The sequence below is a fragment of the Symphalangus syndactylus genome, chromosome 11, assembly GCF_028878055.3.
Source record: "Symphalangus syndactylus isolate Jambi chromosome 11, NHGRI_mSymSyn1-v2.1_pri, whole genome shotgun sequence".
In the NCBI taxonomy this organism is placed as follows: Eukaryota; Metazoa; Chordata; class Mammalia; order Primates; family Hylobatidae; genus Symphalangus; species Symphalangus syndactylus.
Window position 1 is genome coordinate 25,736,603 of NC_072433.2, and position 23,655 is coordinate 25,760,257.

Consider the following 23,655-nt stretch of genomic DNA (forward strand, 5'->3'; position numbering starts at 1 on the left):
AGCGGGGAGGAATGCGAGCGGGCGGGGCGTGTCGGCCCGGGGCGGCGGGGACTGCGGCGGGCGGCTGGGACGGCGGGTGCGGCGGGTCCGAGCGCGCACGATGCCTCACTTCACCGTGGTGCCGGTAGACGGGCCGCGGCGCGGCGACTATGACAACCTCGAGGGGCTCAGTTGGGTGGACTACGGGGAGCGCGCCGAGCGGGAGGACTCGGACGGTGAGGGCGCGTTCTGAGGGGCCGTGGCGGGGTAGCGGGGCCTGCCACCCGGGGCCTGCCACCCGGGGCCGCCATCCCGGGCCCGCGCCCGCGCCCGCACCTATCCCGGGAACTTGTACGCACACGTCGGTGCGGACTCAACTTTTTTTGGTCCGCGCCGCAGCCACTGGCTCCCCGCCCTGCGCGCGCAGACACGATTTTCCTCGGCCCCGGCGCCCGCGCCCGGCCGCTTTCTCCACCCCAGCTCCTCCCCTGTGGGCCGCGGGCGGGGGCTGCAGACGTGGCCGCCCAGGGAGGCCAGCCGGCCAGGCCGCCCGGCTTGGGGACAGGGCCGAGACCCCATCTCAGGCCCTTCCCGGCCCTTCACCTTCGGTGAATCCCACATCCTGTTCTCGCCTCGGCTCCCCATTTGAGATTCAGCGTCTTTGCCTTTGAGACGGCCGGCTCCCCAACTGCCCAAACCCCTCCGTGTGCCTCTCTGCGCCAACCTAAACTCTGGCCAGAGTGTGCCTACTGGGGGGGTCTATGGGTAACTGCCCGTGAGTGCGCCGGTGTAGATCTGTAGGGACAGTGGGCCTCAGTGAAGCACTCACACGGAGCCGGATGTGTCTAGGCACTTGAAGTGAGTTAACTCGTTTAATCCTCCAGCATCACCCTTGGGATAAGTACTGTTACTCCCAATTAGGGAGCAGTCAAGGGAGGGGTGGCAGTTATGTAACTTGCCCAGGGGCAGTCTAGCCTGGGTTTGAGATTCCAGCACCTTAACTCTTTAACCTAGGTGCCAGGGCTGGGAGGTAAGCCCCATCTCCTTCCTCCTTCCTCCCAGGTGCCTGCCTCTCTCCACAGCCCTTTCTCTATCTCCTACCCCAGGAGGCCCCCCAGGGGGCTGTTGTTGTTAAGGCCCACCCTTGGAGTGCGAACACGGCTGAGGACTTGTGTCTGTGTATGTAGTGGCATATGCATGTGTAATTGTGCTTGTACAAGTGTGTAGCTGTGGGTATCACAGGGTGAAGGCTGGCTCAGGTCAGGGCATTCTCACAGCCCCTGTTTGCTGCAGGGTTGACAGTGATGAGGATGGTGATTTGACTGATGACAAATGCCTGTGATATCTGTGACTGATCATGATGGAGATACATAGGAAGTGTGTGGTTGACACGTGCCAGGTGACGTTATCTGGACCTCTGATCCATTTGTGATGGTGACACGACTGAGGTGATCCATGCCTGATCTGAATGATGGCTATGTGTGTATATCACCTCTGCCATGTGCAGAGGTAGCACAGGACAGTGGCACGGGCTGCTGGACATTGCAGAGGTTTTACAGGCTTGACAGCTGTGTGAGTGCCCCAGCCTCTATGCTCTTGTCTGCCCCTAGCTCTATTCAAGTGGTCAAAGCAAAAGCCAGCATTGCTTCCCTAACCCTGGGAGGACCTCTGTCCCCAGAGGGTAGACTGGGCTGCATCTCCAGGATCAGCCTGGACCAGTGGGCAGGCAGAGCTGAGCCTAGCTGCTGGCCCCACCTTGGCCACGCCTTGGCCCCTACAGGGTGACTGGAGGGACCTGGAGCTACATTGGCTGAGTCCTGCTAGATCCCTGCAAGCTAGGCCAGCTCCTCCCACTGCCTCCCTTCCTCTTTCTCCTCCTCTTACTCCTTTTCAGCCAGACCTTGGCTGTCTACAGGATGGGGGACACCCTGAGCCCCGGTGAGTGATTTTGATCCTTGGTGGGGACTGCAAAGGGTCAGAGGGCACAAAGCACAGTGAGCCTCAGATCCATCTCCTGCCCCTTCCCCAGCTCAGTCTCCACACCTCTGCTCTGGGAGGCCTAGATGGGCTTGCTCATCCAGCCCACCTTGGCCTGTGGGCAGGGGGTAGAGAGGTCCTGGAGGGGGCACCTCAGGCAGATGTCCATGTACACAGGGATCAGGAGGGTCACCTGGATCCCCACCTGCCACTGGTGCAGTCACGGTTGCTGGTGGGAACACAGTTGTGTAGCTCACAGGCAGTCCCTAGGCCTAGGCCATATTCAGCTTTACTGGGGATCTCAGGTGGTGTCTGAGCAGCTTCGGCCTGGCAGGCATGTCCAGACCTGTCCTGGAATTTTTGGAATGGCTAAGGCCAGAACGGGAGGTCTGAAGCCGAGGGCAGTACAGACATCTAGGCACTGCTTAGACCCTTACATTCCCACAAGCCCTTGGGAGCTTTGGGGGAACTCCGAGGAGTGCCCGCTGTGTGTCTGGCACTAACTGTCCCTTTTCTAGTGCATCTGGGCAGTTGGAAAAACAAGTGTTACGATCTCCACTTCATAGGAGAGGAAACCAAGGCCGCACAGGGAGTAAGCATGTCTCCCTGGGTCACACGGGGGAAGGGCTGGGAATCCAAGCCAGTCTGCCACAGTCTGAATGCCCAGAGGCCTAGGTATGCGTACCCTGGCCAAATTGCAGCACTCTTCTCTATTTTTAAAGATTGTGATGCATAGATGGACTGGAGTCTGTAGTAGGAACGGAACCTGCAGCTTAGCCCCTACAGGGCTCTGATGGACCCTGGGACCCAGATGTGGCCTTCTTCCTGGATGGCCTTGCCTCTGAACATCTTTGAGCTTCACTCTCCTTGTCCCTAAAAGGTAGTAAATGCTCTCTACTGGAATGTTGCTGTGAGAACTAAAGACAACTTTTGGAAGGGCCCCGAGCCATCCTAGAGTGATGGCTGAAGGGACAGGGGATAGGCTAGGTCTTAGAGGACCATTTACAGGCATTTGTGGGGAGCTGCTGTGTGCTCAGCTGTATGTTTTCTGGATAGCAATACAGTCTCCCTAGAAAGATCAGGCAACAGTGATGGGGCAGGCTGCAGTACATGAGTTTAGAATAAATTATAATTGATTTCCAGCCTACTTCCACAAAAGAATCAGAAGAAATAGCCAACAAAAGTGTCTCCCCAAGTGATTGTTACTCTCAGGAAGATTGAAAACCATGCAGAGGAAGGGGGCAAGGACTCTGAGATGAGACAGATGGTGACTTTATCTAAAGAGTAAATTTAGCTTGGAGATTCCTGGCAGCCAAAGCAGAAAGAGAAGTAAGACGAGCTGTATAGCTGGCATTTTCTGACAAAATGAAGCACCTGATTTATCAAACGGAGACACCTTTTTTGTCACAAAAATCCAAGAGTAATTTTCAAAGGCTTTTCACTGAAGAGCCATTAATGTCATTAATGTAGGAGGCACAGTGTTATGCTGGGTTTTCAGATTTTTCTTGGGACTCCTTCTGATCCTGAACAAGCATGGAGGGTACAGCAGATACCATAGAGTGTCCGACATGACCCCACCTGTCCTTAACATGACACGGTGGACTGTCTTGACCTCTGGCTGCCTTTGTCCACTGTGCCATTGGCATTGACCTATGCGAATGTGGGACTGAGCTGCTTGGCTCACTTAGCTAGTCCAGGTTGTGGGGTGCAGCAGGTATGCCACTTTCACATGCTGTGGGAAGGAAGAACTGACTTTGCCCCAGAAACTGTCATGGGCACACTTGATTTGTTAGTTTCCTTGGGGTATAAAGAATCCACAGCACAGCACCTGCTGAGTGGTTGTTGGCTCACAGAAAGCAATTGAAGCCTCATGCTGATACCAAGAGATGTATGAGATGCAGGAGGATGCCTCACTCAGCATTCTCAGCTGCAGTTAAGAAAAATGAATTGTGGCCAGGCCGGGCGCGGTGGCTCAAGCCTGTAATCCCAGCACTTTGGGAGGCCGAGGCGGGTGGATCACGAGGTCAGGAGATCGAGACCATCCTGGCTAACACGGTGAAACCCCGTCTCTACTAAAAAATACAAAAAAAAAAATTAGCCGGGCGTGCTGGCGGGCGCCTGTGGTCCCAGCTACTCGGGAGGCTGAGGCAGGAGAATGGCGTGAACCCAGGAGGTGGAGGTTGCGGTGAGCCGAGATCACGCCACCGCACTCCAGCCTGGGGGACAGAGAAAGACTCCGTCTCAAAAAAAAAAAAAAAAAAAAGAAAAATGAATTGTGGCCTATGTAAACAGAAAAGGTTGGCGGGCATGGCCAGTGCAGGCCCAATCATACCACTAGCCTGGGCTGGTGGTGACAGTTCTGTTGCCACCTCCATCACTGGACACCGTGCCAGTCCTTATGTCAGAACTGCATACTGCTGCCATCCAACACCAAGATGTGTGCTTTCCATTTGCTGTGAGGCCTTGAGCTAGGGCTGGGGATTCGAGGGTAGCTGGGGTGGAGGGAACACTCAGCACCTAGAAAATGAGTGCTTGGTGTCCTGCTTGGTGGGAAGCTGGGAATGGCACCCACCGAGACTCATAAGGGACAAGAGTTGGAAAACAGGCAAGAGTGAATGATGGGAGGCCAGAAAAAACAGTCGAGCTTTGGGAGTTGAGGCAGGCTTATAAAAAAGGAGCATTTCACTCCTTTTGGCGAGATTTCTTGGAGCTGGGGCACTGGCTCACCAGCCTAGGGGTGTAGGCAGAGGTTAGTCTGGGGCAAGCGGCGGGATCTGCGGGCAAGGGGGCCGTTGTGCTGCTCCTGCCAACAGTCCCAGCTCCCATTTTTCTCCCTGCTCAGTCCGACACCCACCTGTCCGACTTTCTTAGGCGACCCTAGAAGCTCCTGGCATCCACTTCCGCTCTCCACGTCCTGGGGCTTGCCCCACCTCCCGGCATGCCCCGGGCCGCCCTGCAGGATGCCCCCCACGCAGTGCATGGTGGGGTAGCCAGCCAGCCACCTTTGGGCCGTGGCAGCTGAAGGTGCTCTGTGCGGCTTCGTCTATCTGGAGGGCACTGCCTGGGCGGTCCCTGAGAACCCTTGGCATCCTGTACATTGGGTACTCCGGAAAGGGCGGGAAAGGGACGGGGGGGGCGTGGAGGGGATCTGGGGGCAGGTCAAAGGCTGGCCCCGCCCATCTGCAGGCCCCGTCCTTCAGTGTCCATACATGCTTGTGCTAGGGCCCCTGTGCCCTCACCTGGATTCCCTTCACTGGAGGGAATGATGTCCCAGGTTTTGGTCACTGGCCACTCTCTGGCTATCTCTGGCCCTTCAAGGGCATTGGCGCGGTGCGATATGAAAACTGAGTTGCAACCTGGTGACACTGCAGCTCCAAAGAGCTCCACAGAAATGATTTGGGGACTGGCTTTCTGAGAAGGGGCCCAGGCTGGGGGGCTCAGGAAGCAGGCCCTGATTGTCCCTCTCTCTTCACAGGACATGGCAACCACAGAGAGAGCAGCCCTTTTCTTTCCCCCTTGGAGGCTTCCAGAGGAAGTGACTACTATGACAGGAACCTGGCACTGTTTGAGGTAGCTGAGGAGCCATTTTGGGCCATAGGTTTGGCACACAGAGGCTTTAGCTGAGCAGGCAGGCTGGACACGTGAGCCTCCTCTGTCTTGCTCTTCCTCTCATCTCCTCTTGTGTTCCTGGTTCTCATGGCAGCCAGGCTGCAGTTCCCTTGGCCCTTTCAACTGAAACTGCCTTCCCAGAGGCCACTCACAATCCCACCACCATTGCTACCTCCAGGGCCGTTCACCTCTGACTTCCTTACAACCCCTCAGCAAGGAAACGCCCACTTAGGATTTCCCAACTCAGGATTTCTCCTCTTCCCTCCACTCCTGGTTCTTCTCCAAGTCCATGGTTCTTCGCTCTTCCATGGATTCTTCCTTGTCTTTCTTGGTTGGCCTTTCCAGCTCTGTCCCTCTCTAGTTCCCTGAGTCCTGGTCCATTTGCAGCTTTAGGGGATACCTCTCTGGAAAGATTCCCAAATATCTGCCTCTGTACTTGAGTTTTATCTTCTTCAGACTCAAGCTGAGCAGTGAGATCTGGATTTAAGACATAGTTTAAGCTCCTAAACTCTGACCCACGAATTCAGCCACTGCATGGCTGAATAATGGAGACTCCTTAATCTCTTTTTTTTTCTCTTTTTTCATTTTGAGGTGGAGTCTCACTCTGTCGCCCCAGGCTGGAGTGCAGTGACGCGATCTCGGCTCATTGCAACCTCTGCCTCCCAAGCTCAGCGATTCTCCTGCCTCAGTCTCCCGAGTAGCTGGGATTACAGGTGCCCGCCACATGCCTGGCTAATTTTTGTGTTTTTAGAGACAGGGTTTCACCGTGTTGGCCAGGCTGGTCTTGAACTCCTGACTTCTAGTGATCCTCCTGCTCGGCCTCTCAAAGTGCTGGAATTACCACTGTGAGCCACCACATCTGGCCGAGGCTTCTTAATCTCCACATGCCCCCAAGGGCTCTCGTCTTCCTTTCTCACACCAAAGCAACTTCTCCCTGTGTGTAGGTCAGAAGGGAGCTGACAGAGAGGGAAAAGCTAAATGTGGGCAGGAGGCAGGTGGAGGCACAGCCTCGAGAAGGCTGCAGGAGAAGGGATCATCGCCTAGACCCCAGTGGGGCTGGGGGCCCTGAGCCCCGGGAGGCCTCCTGACCTGGGAAAGCAGCAAGGTTCTGCGGTGAAGGCCTTGGCCCAGCCCCGCCTGAGGATGGGCTGGAGGATCAGGATCCCATCTCTGCGACTGATGTGGGTACTCGCAGGACTGGGGTCAGGGGAAGACCACCTAGGGAGATCAGGGTTTGGGCAGACAAGAGAGACTTCACTTGTCCCAGATATCACTCTTTTGCCCTCTTTGGTTCCCTGAGGTGACTAGGGTGGCTTTTTTGTGGGGAGGGTAGGCGTGAGTCCTAGAGGTGCAGCCATAGCCGGGAGGTGGCTGGGCAGAGCAGGCAGGATAAAGTGTGCATTGCCCCCCTGCCAGTCGTGTTCTTCCCTGCCCTCTCTCCCCTGAGGCAGGTGGTTTTCACAAATGGGCTGACAGTGATTTGTGAAATCAGGTGCCAAGGTGGGGCAGAGAAAAGCAGCCACGGAGCTGGGACTTTGAGTGCCACGTGCTGGGGTGTGGTGTCCACACCTGTCCAGTTGGATGGCTTGGGCTTCCCCAGGCAGGAACTGGGATGAGGCCCAGGCCTGTCTCAGGGCTTGGAACAGGGCCAGGGACCAGGCAGCTGACTCCACACAGCTGGCACCCGCCTGGCCCAGTGCCATCTTGCCCTGTGGCTCTGTTTGCAGGAAGAGCTGGACATCCGCCCAAAGGTATCATCTCTTCTGGGAAAGCTCGTCAGCTACACCAACCTCACCCAGGGCGCCAAGGAGCATGAGGAGGCTGAGAGTGGGGAAGGCACCCGCCGGAGGGCAGCTGAGGTGAGCTGGTTGGGGCAGCAGAGGGGCCACACCTGGGAAGACAGACACAGCACCATGGAATTGGCTGTTTCCCCACATGGTGAGCACACCAGGGGAAGTGGGTGCCAAGCATAGTGAGCAGGGAGGATGGGCACTGAATGCCTTGGCTCAGGAGGCTTTAAGAAGTGAGCCAATGAGAATCCCCCCAGGGGGCAGAGGGCCAGGGAGCCCCTCAGGAATGACAGTGGGAGACACAGCTGCCTGTACTCAGCCTTCACTGTGTGCGAGGTACCACACCAGGCCTGGGTTCTCACATGTCAACTGTACAACAAAACCAAGAGGCAGGTGCTTACTATCATCCCCATTTTTCAGATGAGGAAATAGTGTCAGGGACATTAAGGAACTTGTCTAAGGTGACTGAACTAGACAAGATCAATGTGTAATGCTGGAAGATGGATTCGTAGATTTTATGGGAGACAGATTTGTGGGATATGTAACTATGCAAAATGCCAGATCAATGACATTGTGTGAGGGTGGCTAAGGGTATTGCCCTTGGGGCCAGGAACCAGGTTGTCTCTTGGAAGTCATGCCATCCAGAGCAAGTCACAAACCCTCCTGCTGCTTGCAGTGTTGGCCCAAGGCTCCATTGGCAGAACCCTCCAACACCCCCCGGGTTCCTTGAGTGCCAGGGTCGGGGGGACATGTGTATGTGATCGGAGCCTGATGCTGCCTTGTGGAGCTTCCCTGTCCCACTTATTGGTCACTAATCCAGTTCTCTGGCACTTCAGCCCTCTTCTCTTTGGGGTGACTGTTACCTCTTTGCCTAGCTCCTCTGTGTCATTGCAGCTCAGTGTAGCTGAGGGCTGGGGATTTTTCTACATTTTTCATTTGGAGGCTAGGGACCCTCCCTCTCCACATACTGACTCCCTGAGGTTTGGGAAGCAGCGGTGTTTTAGGAGGAGCTGACGTCTGGCACTGGCTGTAGTATTCTCAGAGGTCGGCTCAAGCAGAAGGAGCTCCTGGCTGGGATAAGCCAGGCCTGCAGCCTCACACCTGGTCGTGAGATTTGGGCCTTTCTGGGGTGGGGCTAGCAGAGAAGGTGGACCCCACTGAAGTGCGTCTCTCACCTTGCCCTTCAGGGAGGCAAACCAGCCCACAGTTCAGAGAGGGCAGCTGATACCTTGAGGTCACACAGACCTGACCCTGACGCTGTGCAGCCAGGTGTGACTAGATAGCGGAGAACCCTAACTGTGTCTGGCCATGTCTGTCCAGCACTGCAGGGGTGTCTCAACCTCTGAGAGTGCTCTGCCCACAATGGGTGACAGGATCCTTAGGTCAGAGCCTCATCCTTGTCCCTTCAGGCCAAGCCAGAGAGCTGGTGGCAGGGAGTGAAGAGGCCCCTGAGAACAGCTAGTGCACATCTCAACAGGAATGTGGGAGGGATGCCTGGGCCAGAGAGGGCCCATCATCCCTCGGCCCAATGGGGAACCTGTGAGGATGCTTAGCTTAGCTATCCAGCTTACCTGGCCCCAGGGTAACGATGGGAGAGGGTGGCTGGGTGTCCTAGCTGCAGTAGTTTTTTCATGGAAGAAGGAGGAGCCGGGTCAAGTCTTTAAGGAGTCAGTAGGAAGTTAGGGATCTGGGGCTGCTGAGTCGTGGTCCTCACCCAGGGCAGGCCCGAGCAGGGGCCTCGGAAAAGGAAGGCTTGAAGCAGGAAGGGTGGGCCTCCGACCAGACCATGCCAAGACCCAAAGCCGCCTCTCCCCAGCAGCTGCTTCAGCTCCAGCTCCGGCCTGATGACCTTCTGAGGCTGCCAGAGGTTATTTGGGGATGCAGAAAGCATTTCCGGCCCGCCCTGCCCTTTCCCACACTGCCCTTTTCTTAGAGTGACTCAGCCTGGGATGGGGGTGGGACTGGGCGTTTTTGCCGTCGCTATTCTGTGGGTGGCATCCTCTGAGAAGGGCTCAGACAAAGCCCAGATGAGGGGGATCCGTCCCCTGCACTGCTCCACGCAGGACAGGTTGAGGAGCCATTTGTTTTTGCTGAGGCTATTCTGAAGTCCATTAGGTCACTCACAGGTCTTGCCCCAGGCCAGGACCCTTCAGGAGGGGCATTAAGGAACTTGTCTAAGGTGACTCAGCTAGATAAGATCACGGCCATGGAGTTCTCTTCTCCCTGGCTTCAGGGCAGCACGGGCACTGTCTCATGGGGATTTCCTGTCCCCTCTCCCCGAATGATTTTCACTAATCTAGTCCTTTGGATCAGTGAGGAGGCTTTGCTGGGGCTCCAGTGGAAGCTGTCAGGGCCACACTGCGGAGGTTGCACTCTTGGGGGCTCAGTGCCTCAAAAAGATGTCAGCCAGCCTCTGTGCTCTTAGCCTCTGCCCTGGCCTCCTGGCTGGCCCCTACTCTGCCCTGAGTTGAGAAAGCCTGCCTGGATTTGCATATTAGATCTTCCTCACCTGCCCTACAGCCTGAGCACTTTCTCTGTAGGATTTTCCCAACAGGATGTCCCAGGGGCTTCCAAAGCACCGCTCACTGGGTTCAGAAGCACCTTTTGGGTACCTGCAGGGCCTGCTGGTGATAGAACCATAAACAAGCCAAGCCTGCCCTAATATAGTAACAAAATATACAAGTACATTCTGTTACCATGACCTGTAGTGACCACTGTGATAGTATCAGATGCCAAAGGAATGTCAGAGGGAGAACCAACTCCACCTGAGGCAACCTTCGGACATCTTCCTGGGAGAGGTAACAGTTTCACTGAAGAGGAGTTTGCCAAGCCGTGAGGCAGGGCTGGCTCTCCCAGGCAGAGTCCAGCACATTCTCAGGTTCGCAGAATCTGAGGGACCCATGTGGTCAGGGGCTGGAGCTAGTAAGAGAGGTGATGGGACACATCTGGTGGCCCAAGCCAAGGAGTTGGACAGCACACTGGATTACAAGACGACACAGAGGGTTTTCAGCGTGGGTGATGAGATTAGACTTGCTTTCAGAAACCTGCTCCAGCAGCAGAGTGGGCTGGAGTGTGGAGAGGTTGACAGGCTCAGGAGGGTACCACCCAGGTGCCCCAGGTTCAAGGGACTAAGGCTGGGACAAGGCAGGCTGATCTCAGGGCAGCAGGGAGACAGACTGGGTAGGAGTTAGTGTCTACCGGGACTAGAGTTGGGGGTTGAGAGGGAGGGCCAGGGATGACTTCTGGGACTTTGGCTTGAGTGACTTAGGGCCTGCTGGGTGAGAAGGTGGAGATCTGAGACAAATCCCTCTTTCTAGAAGTTTGACAGAAGAGAGGAAGGGAAGGAGGCAGTACCTTGAGAGAGAGTTAAGGTTCCAAAGCTCAACGTGGGTTTTTAAAAAGAATCAGGTTTTATACCTTCCGAGACTCAACTGTCTTCCTATATGAAAGTCAATAGAGACATCCTAGCTGTCACCCCTACCTGCTGTGTTCCCTGGGGCCCCACTGGGGGAGGGGGCCTGCTGAGTGACTAGGGCTGACCCTCCATGGTGCATCCCTCTGATGCTCTACTTGCCCCCTTCCTTTGTGTTCGCATAGGCACCCAGCATGGGCACCCTCATGGGGGTGTACCTGCCCTGCCTGCAGAATATCTTTGGGGTTATCCTCTTCCTGCGGCTGACCTGGATGGTGGGCACGGCAGGTGTTCTACAGGCCCTCCTCATCGTGCTCATCTGCTGCTGTTGTGTGAGTGTCCTGGCGTGGGAGGGGTGGGCTGGGCATGGGCCACAGCTGCCCCTACAGAGCCCACCCAGCTGAGCCGCTCACCCAGGCCCTTCTTCCCACAGACCCTGCTGACGGCCATCTCCATGAGTGCCATCGCCACCAACGGTGTGGTTCCAGGTCAGTGAGCGCCACCCAAGGCCTAGTGGAAGAGAAAAGGACCCAGTATCTGCCTTGACCTACCTGGGAACCCCCATAGCATACCCCTGCCCCAAGCAGTTCTGTAGTGGGCTCCCAATCCCTGATACCAGGACAGTGCCCACGTAGGAGCTTTCCTGCTTGACAGAGTTGGAGATTGCCAGTGTGGTTTTTGTTAATATAAAAGCAATACCGAAAAAAAAAAAAAGGGCAATGTATATTTACTGTAAGAGGGTTTGAAAGTACAAAAAAGGCTGGGCACGGTGGCTCACGCCTGTAATCCCAGAACTTTGGGAGGCTGAGGCGGGTGGATCACTAGGTCAGGAGATCGAGACCATCCTGGCCAACACGGTGAAACCCCATCTCTGCTAGAAATACAAAAAATTAGCCGGGCGTGGTGGTGGGCACCTGTAATCCCAGCTACTCGGGAGGCTGAGGTGGGAGAATGGCGTGAACCCAGGAGGCAGAGCTTGCAGTGAGCTAAGATTGCACCACTGCACTCCAGCCTGGGCGACAGAGCAAGACTCTGTCTCAAAAAAAAAAAAAAAAAAAAATTAGCCAGGCATGCTGGTGGGCACTTGTAATCCCAGCTACTTGGGAGGCTGAGGCAGAGAATATCTTGAACCAGGGAGGCAGAGGTTGCAGTGAGCCAAGATTGTGCCACTGCACTCCAGCTTGGGTGACAGAGCAAGACTCCATCTCAAAAATAAATAAATAAATAATTAAAAAGTGCAGAAAAGTGTAGAATGGAAAATTAAAAGCACCCATAATCCCAGCATCCTGAAATCATTACTATTCGCCTTTTGGTATATATAAGTCTTAGGGTCTTATGAAGTATTGCACACTCACACTCTATTTATATAAATTATATATATATATGTATTTCCCAAAAGTATATGTGTGTATATATACATATGCATATGTTTACGTGTGTACATGTGTGTGTGTTTCCCAAGTGTTGAAAACGGTTTTTTGATTTTGGTTTTTTGGGTTTTTTTTGAGACAGAGTCTCGCTCTATCACCCAGGCTGGAGTGCAGTGGCATGATCTCAGCTCACTGCAACCTCCACTTCCCAGGTTTAAGCAATTCTAATTGATTCTCATGCCTCAGCCTCCTGAGTAGCTGGGATTACAGGCGACCACCACATTTTTGTGTTTTTAGTAGAGATGAGGTTTCACCATGTTGGCCAGAATGGTTTCGAACTCCTGACCTTAACTGATCCACCCACCTCTGCCTCTCAAAGTGCTGGGATTACAGGTGTGAGCCACTGCACCCTGCCAAAAATGGTTTTTTGAAAACAGGATTCTCCATGGTACACCATAACCTAATTAATGTGATTATTCTCCTGCCTGTGGGTTCCACTTTTTCACCATTGTATACATTGTTGTCATGAACATCCTTGAACATGAATCTTTGTTCATGCCCCAGCAGTTCCCTTAGGAGAGGGTCCTGGAGGTGGATTACGGCATGAAAAAGATTGACTTTTCATTTATTTATTTATTTATTTATTTTGAGACGGAGCCTGTCACCCAGGCTGGAGTGCAGTGGCACGATCTCAGCTCACTGCAATCTCCACCTCCCAGGTTCAAGCGATTCTCCTGCCTCAGCCTCCCGAGTAGCTGGGATTACAGACATGCGCCACCATGCTCAGCTAATTTTTGTATTTTTAGTAGAGATGGGGTGTCACCATGTTGGCCAGGCTGGTCTCGAACTCCTGACCTCAAGTCATCTGCCTGCCTCAGCCTCCCAAAGTGCTGGGATTACAGGCGTGAGCCACTGTGCCCAGCTGACTTTTTTTTTTTTTTTTGAGATGGAGTCTCACTCTATCGCCCAGGCTGGAGTGAAGTGGCACGATCTGGGCTCACTGCACCCTCCGCCTCCCAGGTTCAAACGATTCTCCTGCCTCAGCCTCCTGAGTAGCTGGGACTACAGGCGCACACCGCCACGCCTGGCTAATTTTTTGTATTTTAGTAGAGACGGGGTTTCATCATGTTGCCCAGGCTGGTCGCAAACTCCTGAGCTCAGGCAATCCGCCCATCTCAGCCTCCCAAAATGCTGGGATTACAAATAAGGCCTTTTTTTAAAAATGTGTATTTTTATCATTTCCTTTTTTTAGTAGAGACGGGGTCTCGTCATATTGCCCAGACTGGTCTGGAACTCCTGAGCTCAAGCAATCCACTCACCCCAGCCTCCCAAAATGCTGGGATTACAGGCATGAGCCACCACACCCAGCCAAGATTGACTCTTTGAAAGAATTTCTTGATCCCTGTTCCCAGATTTTCACCAGAGACATTGTCTCAGCAGCAGATACAACCAGCAACATGAGATGACTCTTGTCCCCCTGTGCTTGTCACCCTGGGGCCTAGTCATGACTCTCTGAGTCTTTTAAGGGTGTTAGACTTTGATAGAAGCACAGATTCAGGGCAGGAGCCATGGACACTCACCTGGTGGCAGGCCCTGTGCTGGGCCTTAGGGCCAAAAGACTGGATGAGACACAGTCCCTGCTCTGGTCTGGAGGAGTCAGACTAACAAAGGCACAGGCCTCAGGAGGGTGAGGTGGGCTGAGATGGGACACACCCAGCCAGAGGAGGCTGTGGGCTGTGCACAGGGCATTGGAGGATGGTGGCCAGTCAGCCACTGCTGCAGACTAGAGCTGCTCCCACAAAGCAGTCATTTCCATGGGCCATGCTGGACATTCAAGTCAGATGGGGATAGGATCGAATGCCAGCCTAGATGCTTACCCACCTTTCTGCCCTGGGTAGGTCTCCCAGCCCCTCTACTCATCCATAAACAGGAAAAGCAGTCCCTGTTCCTCTGGGCGGTTGTGCAGGCTTGTCACAAGGAGACCCCTTGAAGAAGAACCAGCCTTGACCTGTGCACACTTTCATTTCTCTGCTGTAGCTGGGGGCTCCTATTTCATGATCTCTCGTTCACTGGGGCCAGAATTTGGAGGTGCTGTGGGCCTGTGCTTCTACCTGGGAACAACATTCGCAGCAGCCATGTACATCCTGGGGGCCATCGAGATCTTGCTGGTGAGTCAGGCTGAGCCCTGGCCAACTCTGGCCATGTCCAAACAGTCCCTTTGGACTCCAAACAGAAGGCTCAGGCTGTTCATCCCCACACGTCTGGCCAAGGCCTGGGCATTATAAAGTAGGAAGCCTCTTCGAGAGACAAAGACCTTTGTTCAGGCTGGTCTTCCTTTCACCTCCATGCCATTTTGGGCCAGGCAAGAAAGAGGCATGGCTGCCTTCACCTCGGCCCAGCTGCCTTCACCTCAGCCCTGGATGTTCCGTCCACCTGGGCTCCATTGCAGCCATGGCAAGGGTTCCAGGAACTGTTGTATTTAGCTCAGTGACAGATCTTGGTGGTGATGCAGGCTTCCTTCTGGGCTTGTGTGGGCTCTGGCCAGCTCTGTGTCCTCCGGGGCTCTGTGCCAGGGCACTTCAGATCCACCTTCTCCTTGTCCTTCAATCAGGGTAAGCAGCCACAGAACCCTGCTGGAGGTCGGTGCCCCCTCCATGAGCCCCATGGGAGCTCTGTCAGCCTCAGCTTCTCATTCCCCAATGAACTGCCGTACCAGTGGGAGAAGAGGCAAGGAGCTGCGGGAGGCACGGGGTGACAGGTGCCCACCCTTGGGGATCCAGAGGGTAGGAGATACCTAGAGGGACTGCCTGGCTGTTCTTGCCTCCAGGTCCTCTACCTGCAGCATGGACCCTGCACCTGAATCTTCTGATTTTGGGGGGCTTTGGTTTGTTTTCATTTCTCATATCCCTTCTACATTCGTTATGTGGGATTTGCTTCTCCTGTTTATCTATTCAGCCATGTCATTATATCTGTATGGAGTTCTGGATATTTACTTTATTCTTTGGGTTGTAATCCAATACTATGATTATTTATTTTCTTGCTCAAACTGTTCCACTTTGGCTATTTAACGATTCAGGTTGGCAGCTATGTTTGGATCCTTTTTGTTTGCTTGTTTTTAAATAACAGCTTTATTAACATATAATTTACATACCATGCAATTCCCATACCAATTTATATACCATTGAAAGTGTACAATTCAGTGTTTTATAGTATATTCACAGAGGTGCACAGTCAATTCTAGAACATTTTCATCATCCCAAGAACCCCCATTAGCCGTCACTCTCCATTCCCCGCCAGCCCTGGCAACCAGGAATCTGCTTTCTGCCTGGGGATTTGCCTATTCTGGGCATTTCATATGACAGAATCATACAATATGTGGCCTTTTGTGACTGGCTTCTTTTAGGTACTCTTATTTTTTATTTTTATTTATTTATTTATTGTGAGATGGTGTCTCACTCCGTCGCCCAAGCTGGAGTGCAGTGGCATGATCACAGCTCACTGCAATTTCCGCCTCCTGGGTTCAAGCGATTGTCCTGCCTCTCAGCCTCCCGAGTAGCTGGGATTACAGGCTCACGCCACCACGCCCAGCTAATTTTTTGTATTTTAGTAGAGATGAGGTTTCACCATGTTGCCTGGGGTTGTCTCGAACTCGAGCTCAGGCAGTCGGCCTCCCAGAGTGCTGGGATTACAGGCGTGAGCCATTGTGCCCAGCCTATTCATTTATTTTTTTGAGACAAGGTCTCACTCTGTCACCCAGACTGGAGTGCCGTGGCGTGATCTCTACTCACTGCAACCACCACCTCCGAGACTGAAGTGATTCTCCTGCCTCAGCCTCCCGAGTAGCTGGGATTACAGGCGTGTACCACTACCACCAGTTTTTGCACCACTAATTTTTATATTTTTAGTAGAGACGAGGTTTCACCATGTTGGCCAGGCTGGTCTCAAACTCCTGACCTCAAGTGATCCACCGCCTCAGCCTCCCAAAGTGTTGGGATTACAGGCGTGAGCCATGGCGCTGGCCTATTTTTTATTTCTTTTTTGAGACGGAGTCCCCCTCTGTCACTCAGGCTGGAGTGCAGTGGTGCGATCTCTGCTCACTGCAACCTCCACTTCCTGGATTCTAGCGATTCTCCTGCCTCAGCCTCCAGTTGCTGGGATTACAGGCACGTGCCACCATGCCCAGCTAATTTTTGTATTTTTAGTAGAGATGGCATTTACCCATGTTAGCCAGGCTAGTCATGATCTCCTGACCTCAAGTGATCCCCCTACCTCAGCCTCCCAAAGTCCTGGGATTACAGGCGTGAGCCACTGCACCCGGCCTCTTTTAGGTACTCTTAAAAAGAAAACCAAAATGACAAGTTTCACTTTCCAAATAAGAAATAAAACCCTCCGTATCCATCTTCTTGTTTCAGACCTACATTGCCCCACCAGCTGCCATTTTTTACCCATCGGGCGCTCAGGACACGTCGAATGCCACTTTGAACAATATGCGTGTGTATGGGACCATTTTCCTGACCTTCATGACTCTGGTGGTGTTTGTGGGGGTCAAGTATGTGAACAAATTTGCCTCGCTCTTCCTGGCCTGTGTGATCATCTCCATCCTCTCCATCTATGCTGGGGGCATAAAGTCTATATTTGACCCTCCCGTGTTTCCGTAAGTAACCCAGGAATTTATCTGGGCATTGCATGGACATCCCTCCCATGTAGCCAGCCTTTGATGCCCCAGATCCCAGAGACTGCAGGTGGGCACAGGCAGGGGCTTCGACCTGAGTAGGTACCGGTGCTTCTGTCCCTCACAGGGTGTGCATGCTAGGCAACAGGACCCTGTCCCGGGACCAGTTTGACATCTGTGCCAAGACAGCTGTAGTGGACAATGAGACAGTGGCCACCCGGCTATGGAGTTTCTTCTGCCACAGCCCCAACCTTACCACCGACTCCTGCGACGTCTACTTCATGCTCAACAATGTGACCGAGATCCCTGGCATCCCCGGGGCAGCTGCTGGTGTGCTCCAGGGTGGGTCCTCCCTCCCGTCATCCTGCTCTTGAGCCCACAGGCTGAGCAGGGGCACAGAGCACAGAGCTGTCCTTGTGTGGCCAGCTTGGGAACGGGGGCAGGACTGGCCGCCTTCCCAGCCCCCCAGTGTCCTCCCAGCCTGGCTCCTGGCAGCTGAGTTTGGAGTGAGTGGAGCCTGTCTGGCCAGCGTCCAAGGCCTGCAGCAGCCTGTCTTCCCCAGCCACCAGCCCCTGACACTGCCTGGGGATGTTCCCACAGGATCCATAAAGGCCTCTGTGCGAGGCAGGCGGTGGGGGGTTCTGAGTGATGGTGGTTCAGCCACCTTTGTGTGTCGACTTCTAGCTGGGCAGCTCCTTCTCTGGTCAGGATAGCCCTGTGGCTGACGCTGCAGTCATTGGGCTGAAGCTGTCCCCTGAGTCCCCAAAGTTGCCCTGCATCTGCGCCTCTGGCTAGGCTGCCCCAAACTGCCTGGGGTAGTGGGGGGTGGCTGCGGTGGTGACACAGCTACCCCTGCAGAAAACCTGTGGAGCGCCTACCTGGAGAAGGGTGACATCGTGGAGAAGCATGGGCTGCCCTCCACAGATGCCCCGAGCCTGAAGGAGAGCCTGCCTCTGTACGTGGTCGCCGACATCGCCACATCCTTCACCATGCTGGTCGGCATCTTCTTCCCTTCTGTAACAGGTGAGCCCCGCCTGCCTACCCACCCAGCCCTGTCCCCAATCCCGGGGAGCCCCTGAGGGAGTCTCATCTGTTTTTGGAGGCATCATGGCTGGCTCAAACCGCTCTGGGGACCTCCGTGACGCCCAGAAGTCCATCCCTGTGGGGACCATTCTGGCCATCATTACAACTTCCCTCGTGTGTATCCTTTCCCAGGCCTGGGGCAGGTGGGGCAGAGGACGGGAAGCGCTTGGCCTGTGTACGTCGCCAGGTTGCATGCACAGACACCCCACACACTCATATGTAGCTCCCCTTCTCATGCACACATGCACATACACACCTGGGTGTGTATGTCTGGCTGGGATGGGGGCACGTGGTACTGTTCAGGGACAGTGGGGTGGCAGAGACCGAGTTTTCCTTGACGCCGCCGCAGACTTCAGCAGTGTGGTTCTCTTTGGCGCCTGCATCGAGGGTGTGGTTCTCCGGGACAAGTGAGTGAGCTGGGCCACTCTCTGTAGCAGCGGCTGGGCTTTGGCCTGCCCTCACACCAGCTCCCAACCCCGTGGGTGGTCCTCAGCCTGCTGGCTGCCTTTGGTGGTCTGTGCCGTCCTTCTGGACCCCTGACATCCCTCACTCTGGTGGCCCCTGCAGGTATGGCGATGGTGTCAGCAGGAACTTGGTGGTGGGCACACTGGCCTGGCCTTCACCCTGGGTCATCGTCATCGGCTCCTTCTTTTCAACGTGTGGTGCTGGCCTCCAGAGCCTCACAGGGGCACCGCGCCTATTGCAGGCCATTGCCAAGGACAACATCATCCCCTTCCTCCGGGTGAGCCCCTCTCTACTCCCCCATGGCCTGGCTGCTCCCAGGCCCTCGCCCGGCTGGGGAGAGAGATAGGGAACACAGATGCAGCACGTCCTGCCCTCAGTAGCCCCCCGGGGCCAGGCGGCCATCTATGAGGAGCTACTGAGAAGTGCCCTGGGCCTGGCACTCCCCTGGGCCTGGAGCTGCCTGGACCCAGAATCTTCATGGCCTGTTTAGGGCTCATCCAAAGGAGAGAGGCCTGGTGAGGTGGAATCGGGAAGACTGTTGACACCCACAGGGATAGACACAGGGGCGGCCTGAGCCCCCGAGGTGGGCCCTGGGGGTGAGGGAGGCCAGGCTGGGGTCTGGGGCCCAAGGTGTAGAATGGGGGTGACAGGACCCAGCTTCCTTCCTGGTGCACACAGGTGTTTGGCCACGGGAAGGTGAATGGTGAACCCACATGGGCACTCCTCCTGACGGCACTCATCGCCGAGCTGGGCATCCTCATCGCCTCCCTTGACATGGTGGCCCCCATCCTATCCATGTGAGCTGGGACCGGGCAGGGCAGGGGGATGGTCTGGGAAAGGCTCCCTGATCCCCAGCACCTCCCTGTGCCTGTGTCTGGTGTTGGGGGCGCAGCTGGGAGATGTGGCAGGCTGCATAGGGAGATGTGGCCTGGCAGGGCTCAGCCCACCCCTGCATTTAGGAGCAAGCCTGGCACCTATGCCAAAGCTATAAAGTGACCAATAGGTCCACACCTCCCTGAGAGAGCCCCCAGAGCAGGTGGCCGGCAGACCTTCCCACTGGACAGGGCAACCACCGCGTCCCTCATGCCTCCATGAAACCACTGCTGCCCCTTCCATCTGTTGATTTTTTGTTTGTTTGTTTGTTTGTTTTGTTTTGTTTTATTTGAGACAGAGTCTCGCTCTGTCACCCAGGCTGGAGTGCAATGGCGCAATCTTGGCTCACTGCAACCTCCGCCTCCTGGGTTCAAGCAATTCTCCCGCCTCAGCCTCCTGAGTAGCTGGGATTACAGACATGCACCGCCACGCCCAGCTAATTTTTTGTATTTTTAGTAGAGATGGCGTTTTACCATCTTGGCCAGGCTGGTGTCGAACTCCTGACGTCAGATGATCCACCTGCCTCGGCCTCCCAAAGTGCTGGGATTACAGGCGTGAGCCACCATGCCCAGCCCATCCATTTTCAAAGTCATTTGCTTTTAACATTCTGGAATCAACCAGGCAAATCTGTGTGCCAGTGTCTTGCAGGGAGTGGCCAGTATGTGGTGACTCCCAGGGACCCCGAGGCAGCGCTTGTTTGGTTGGCTCTGTCCAGGCTGGGGTCCTCGCCCACCCTGCTCCGTGGCTGACGCTCCTTCTTGCTTGTGCGGTTATGAAAGGCCTCCCCTTCCCTACCCACTCAGCCTGCAGACTTGACAGGGGCCATGTCTCCCTGAGCAGGCTCCATCCCAGCTACAGCCAGGCCTGCTGGAGCCAGCGCCCTCTTGTCCACCCCCCCACACCCCTTCCTCTCACCTAAGAGCACTACCTGAAACTGTTTTGCCACAGCCGTCTTGGGTGGTGGCCCCTTGTGCCCAAGTCAGAGGCTACATCTCAGCCTTTATCTCGGGCCTCCTGCTGGGAGCCCCTGCCCCCTGGCATGCCCTGTGTGGGTCCTCGGCTGCCTTCCTAGAGAGCTCATGCAGCTGGCTCTGCCCATTCGTGGGACTCCCACATCCACCGCAGTGACTCTTAAGTGTCTCCGAATGGTTGCATTCAAATGGTCCGGCTCATCTTCCATCTTCTCCTTCATGCACGGCAGCCCCTCACCCAGCTAGCTGGTCACCCAGGTCAGAGGCCTGAATGTGGCCTAGAGTCTCCAGGCACTGAGCTCTTCCTGCCGCCCCTGCACCACCCTCTTCAGCTCTGCCCCGTTACTCCCCTTCCCACCTCCTCCAATGGCGAACCCTTGCCCATCCTCTGCGATCTGGCTCCAAGGACTCCTCCACAGTAGTCTCATCGCTTCAGGCCATGGAAGTGGCATCAGTGAGGTTGAGAAGACCTGGCTGAGCCATGCAGGGCAGAGACACACCCCGTTTCTGGGCCAGGCCCAGCCTGCCATCAGGTCCCTGGCTGCCGAGGAGGCTGCTTTTCACCAACCGCCCCCTGTGCCGCAGGTTCTTTCTGATGTGCTACCTGTTCGTGAACCTGGCCTGTGCGGTACAGACACTCTTGAGGACCCCCAACTGGCGGCCCCGGTTCAAGTACTATCACTGGTGAGCCACGTCTCTGACACAGGAGGCCCTGGGGAGGCCAGGAGCCTCATTCTGGGTGAGGCTTGGGCTTCCTGGGTAGGGAGCTCTTGATGAAACACTGTGGGGAGGGAGAGTATGGGGCTGGGGGGGACTGGACCTAGGTCTTGCACCCGGTGACCTGACTACCCACCTGGGACCTCCCACCCGGGACCTGACAGGGCTACCAGGGCATGGGCCAGGCTGTGGCCAGGGGCCCTCCTGGTCCTGCCCTGACTCTGCCCTCCCCTCTTGTCCAGGACGCTGTCCTTCCTGGGCATGAGTCTCTGCCTGGCCCTTATGTTTGTCTCCTCCTGGTACTATGCCCTGGTGGCCATGCTTATCGCCGGTATGATCTACAAATACATCGAGTACCAAGGGTGAGTAAGCGCTGCCACCTGGTCTCTGCCAGCAGCCTGCACAGCCCTGAGGGGGCCCGGCTGAGCAGGCAGGGTGGTCTGACTTTGGGGTGGGCAGGGAGCTGGGCCACCGTGGGTGCCAGGACTGGGGACTGTAACTCAGGACCCCTGGGTGGTCTTGAGGGGCGGAACCCCTCCACCTCGCATCCACATAGACAGGACCCCCTGGGCAGCACCAGGGGCTCACCAGCTGTGGTGGAATCTGCAGGGCTGAGAAGGAGTGGGGTGACGGGATCCGAGGCCTGTCCCTGAGCGCCGCCCGCTACGCGCTGTTGCGGCTGGAGGAGGGGCCTCCTCACACCAAGAACTGGCGGTGAGTTCCCGCCAGACCCTGGCCAGGACGCAGAGGTTCTTAGGGGTCGCTGTCGGGGTCAGAGGGTCGAGAGGTGCCGGCTCCCCGTCCTGGGGCTGCCAGGGGCACCCTCCTCGGCCATGCTACCCAAACCTGCAGGGACCATGACCCGAGAAGGGAAGAAGGGGAGGGGCTTCCTGGAACGGCCGGCCCTGGTCTCAGGCTTCCCCCACCCGGCCACTGCAGGCCGCAGCTGCTGGTGCTACTGAAGCTGGACGAGGACCTGCACGTGAAGTACCCACGGCTCCTCACCTTCGCCTCCCAGCTCAAGGCCGGCAAGGGCCTGACCATTGTTGGTTCTGTCATCCAGGGGAGCTTCTTGGAGAGCTATGGCGAGGCTCAGGCCGCCGAGCAGGTACCTGCTTTGGGGAGAGAGAGCTGAGCCAGACTGCAGGGGTCTGGACTGCAGCTGGCACGGAGGGGAGGGCCCAGTCTTGGCCAGGGTGGCCGGCCAGGCAGCCAGCACTGCTGCCACCTGAGAGCTGGCACAAGGGGGAGCCAGCAGTTGCATCTTGAAAACTTGGCCTCTGGGTAGGCAGCTCGTTGCCCCCAGGCCCTCCTCCACCCAAAAGTCGTTTTGTTCCCGAGGGGCCTTGGGAGGAAGCCCAGAGGCAGGAAGCTGATGGCCTCCCGTTGGCCCTGGGTGTGTTCCCCACAGACCATCAAGAACATGATGGAAATTGAGAAGGTGAAGGGCTTCTGCCAGGTGGTGGTGGCCAGCAAGGTGCGGGAGGGGCTGGCCCACCTCATCCAGTCCTGCGGCCTGGGCGGCATGCGGCATAACTCCGTGGTGCTGGGCTGGCCCTACGGCTGGCGACAGAGCGAGGACCCCCGTGCCTGGAAGACCTTCATTGGTGTGTGAAGGCCTGGGCCTGGGCTGGGCCCGGTGGGCAGGGGTGAAGTGAGGTGGCAGTGGCTGGAGGGCCACAGGCTGGTGGTCAGCCGTGCTCTTCCTCCCCAGACACCGTGCGCTGCACTACGGCCGCCCACCTGGCCCTGCTTGTGCCCAAGAACATCGCCTTCTACCCCAGCAACCACGAGCGCTACCTGGAGGGCCACATAGACGTGTGGTGGATCGTGCATGACGGTGGTATGCTCATGCTTCTGCCCTTCCTGCTGCGCCAGCATAAGGTAGGCCAGGGGGTGGGTGCGGGTGAGAGGGGCTGGGCCCTCCAAGGAGCGGCTGTGACCAAACCGCCCACCTGGTCCCTTGCCTCAGGTCTGGAGGAAGTGCCGGATGCGCATTTTCACAGTGGCCCAGATGGATGACAACAGCATCCAGATGAAGAAGGACCTGGCCGTCTTCCTGTACCATCTGCGCCTTGAGGCCGAGGTGGAGGTGGTGGAGATGGTGAGCCCCCTGCCCTGCCCTGGCCCCGTGGATACCATGTCCCATGCAGCTGGGTCCTCACGGCCAACCCTGTCCCCAGCATAACAGTGACATCTCTGCATACACCTACGAGCGGACGCTGATGATGGAGCAGCGGTCGCAGATGCTGCGGCAGATGAGACTGACCAAGACTGAGCGGGAGCGAGAAGTCAGTGCCCTTTGTGTTTCAGGCCAGGGCGGGTGGCAGGGTCAGGACTTTGGAGACCGCATCGGTGGTTGTGGAGGAATCAGAATGACTCACCGCAGCCCTACCCAAGCTAGTGCTCATTTCCCAGAGGCAAGGTGGTCACGTTGCGCCAGACAGGCCCCGTCCCCCTTTTCCTATGGGACCAAGGCTATCTCCTGCAATTGTCCCCAGGCACAGCTGGTCAAGGATCGGCACTCAGCCCTGCGGCTGGAGAGCCTGTACTCGGACGAGGAAGATGAGTCTGCAGTGGGGGCTGACAAGATCCAGATGACATGGACCAGGGACAAGTACATGACTGAGACCTGGGACCCCAGCCATGCCCCTGACAATTTCCGGGAGCTGGTGCATATTAAGCCGTGAGTGCAGCAAAAACAGCCCCAGCGGCGCTGGAATCTAGGGGTGGAGGT

The 23,655-nt window shown here is 56.1% G+C and overlaps 1 protein-coding gene across 4 annotated transcripts in view; it reads left to right on the forward strand.

Moving 5' to 3' along the window:
• Positions 1-23,655, forward strand: part of SLC12A4 (solute carrier family 12 member 4) — a 24,645-nt gene continuing 990 nt past the window's right edge. Inside the window, exons 1-22 of one of the 4 annotated variants that reach the window (XM_055297685.2) lie at positions 1-215; positions 5,432-5,526; positions 7,293-7,424; positions 10,953-11,099; positions 11,201-11,255; positions 14,175-14,305; positions 16,550-16,791; positions 16,937-17,151; positions 17,668-17,832; positions 17,912-18,010; positions 18,242-18,299; positions 18,460-18,634; positions 19,036-19,154; positions 20,787-20,885; positions 21,161-21,280; positions 21,528-21,632; positions 21,858-22,026; positions 22,330-22,525; positions 22,633-22,802; positions 22,891-23,022; positions 23,102-23,209; positions 23,420-23,604. In XM_055297685.2, coding sequence (XP_055153660.1) covers positions 101-215; positions 5,432-5,526; positions 7,293-7,424; positions 10,953-11,099; positions 11,201-11,255; positions 14,175-14,305; positions 16,550-16,791; positions 16,937-17,151; positions 17,668-17,832; positions 17,912-18,010; positions 18,242-18,299; positions 18,460-18,634; positions 19,036-19,154; positions 20,787-20,885; positions 21,161-21,280; positions 21,528-21,632; positions 21,858-22,026; positions 22,330-22,525; positions 22,633-22,802; positions 22,891-23,022; positions 23,102-23,209; positions 23,420-23,604 — 3,032 coding nt within the window. In that variant the 5' untranslated portion in view covers positions 1-100. Of the gene's footprint in view, positions 216-1,465; positions 1,918-5,431; positions 5,527-7,292; positions 7,425-10,952; positions 11,100-11,200; positions 11,256-14,174; positions 14,306-16,549; positions 16,792-16,936; positions 17,152-17,667; positions 17,833-17,911; positions 18,011-18,241; positions 18,300-18,459; positions 18,635-19,035; positions 19,155-20,786; positions 20,886-21,160; positions 21,281-21,527; positions 21,633-21,857; positions 22,027-22,329; positions 22,526-22,632; positions 22,803-22,890; positions 23,023-23,101; positions 23,210-23,419; positions 23,605-23,655 lie in introns of those variants that run through there. The other 3 variants (XM_055297686.2, XM_055297687.2, XM_063611732.1) reach the window with 3 other exon arrangements.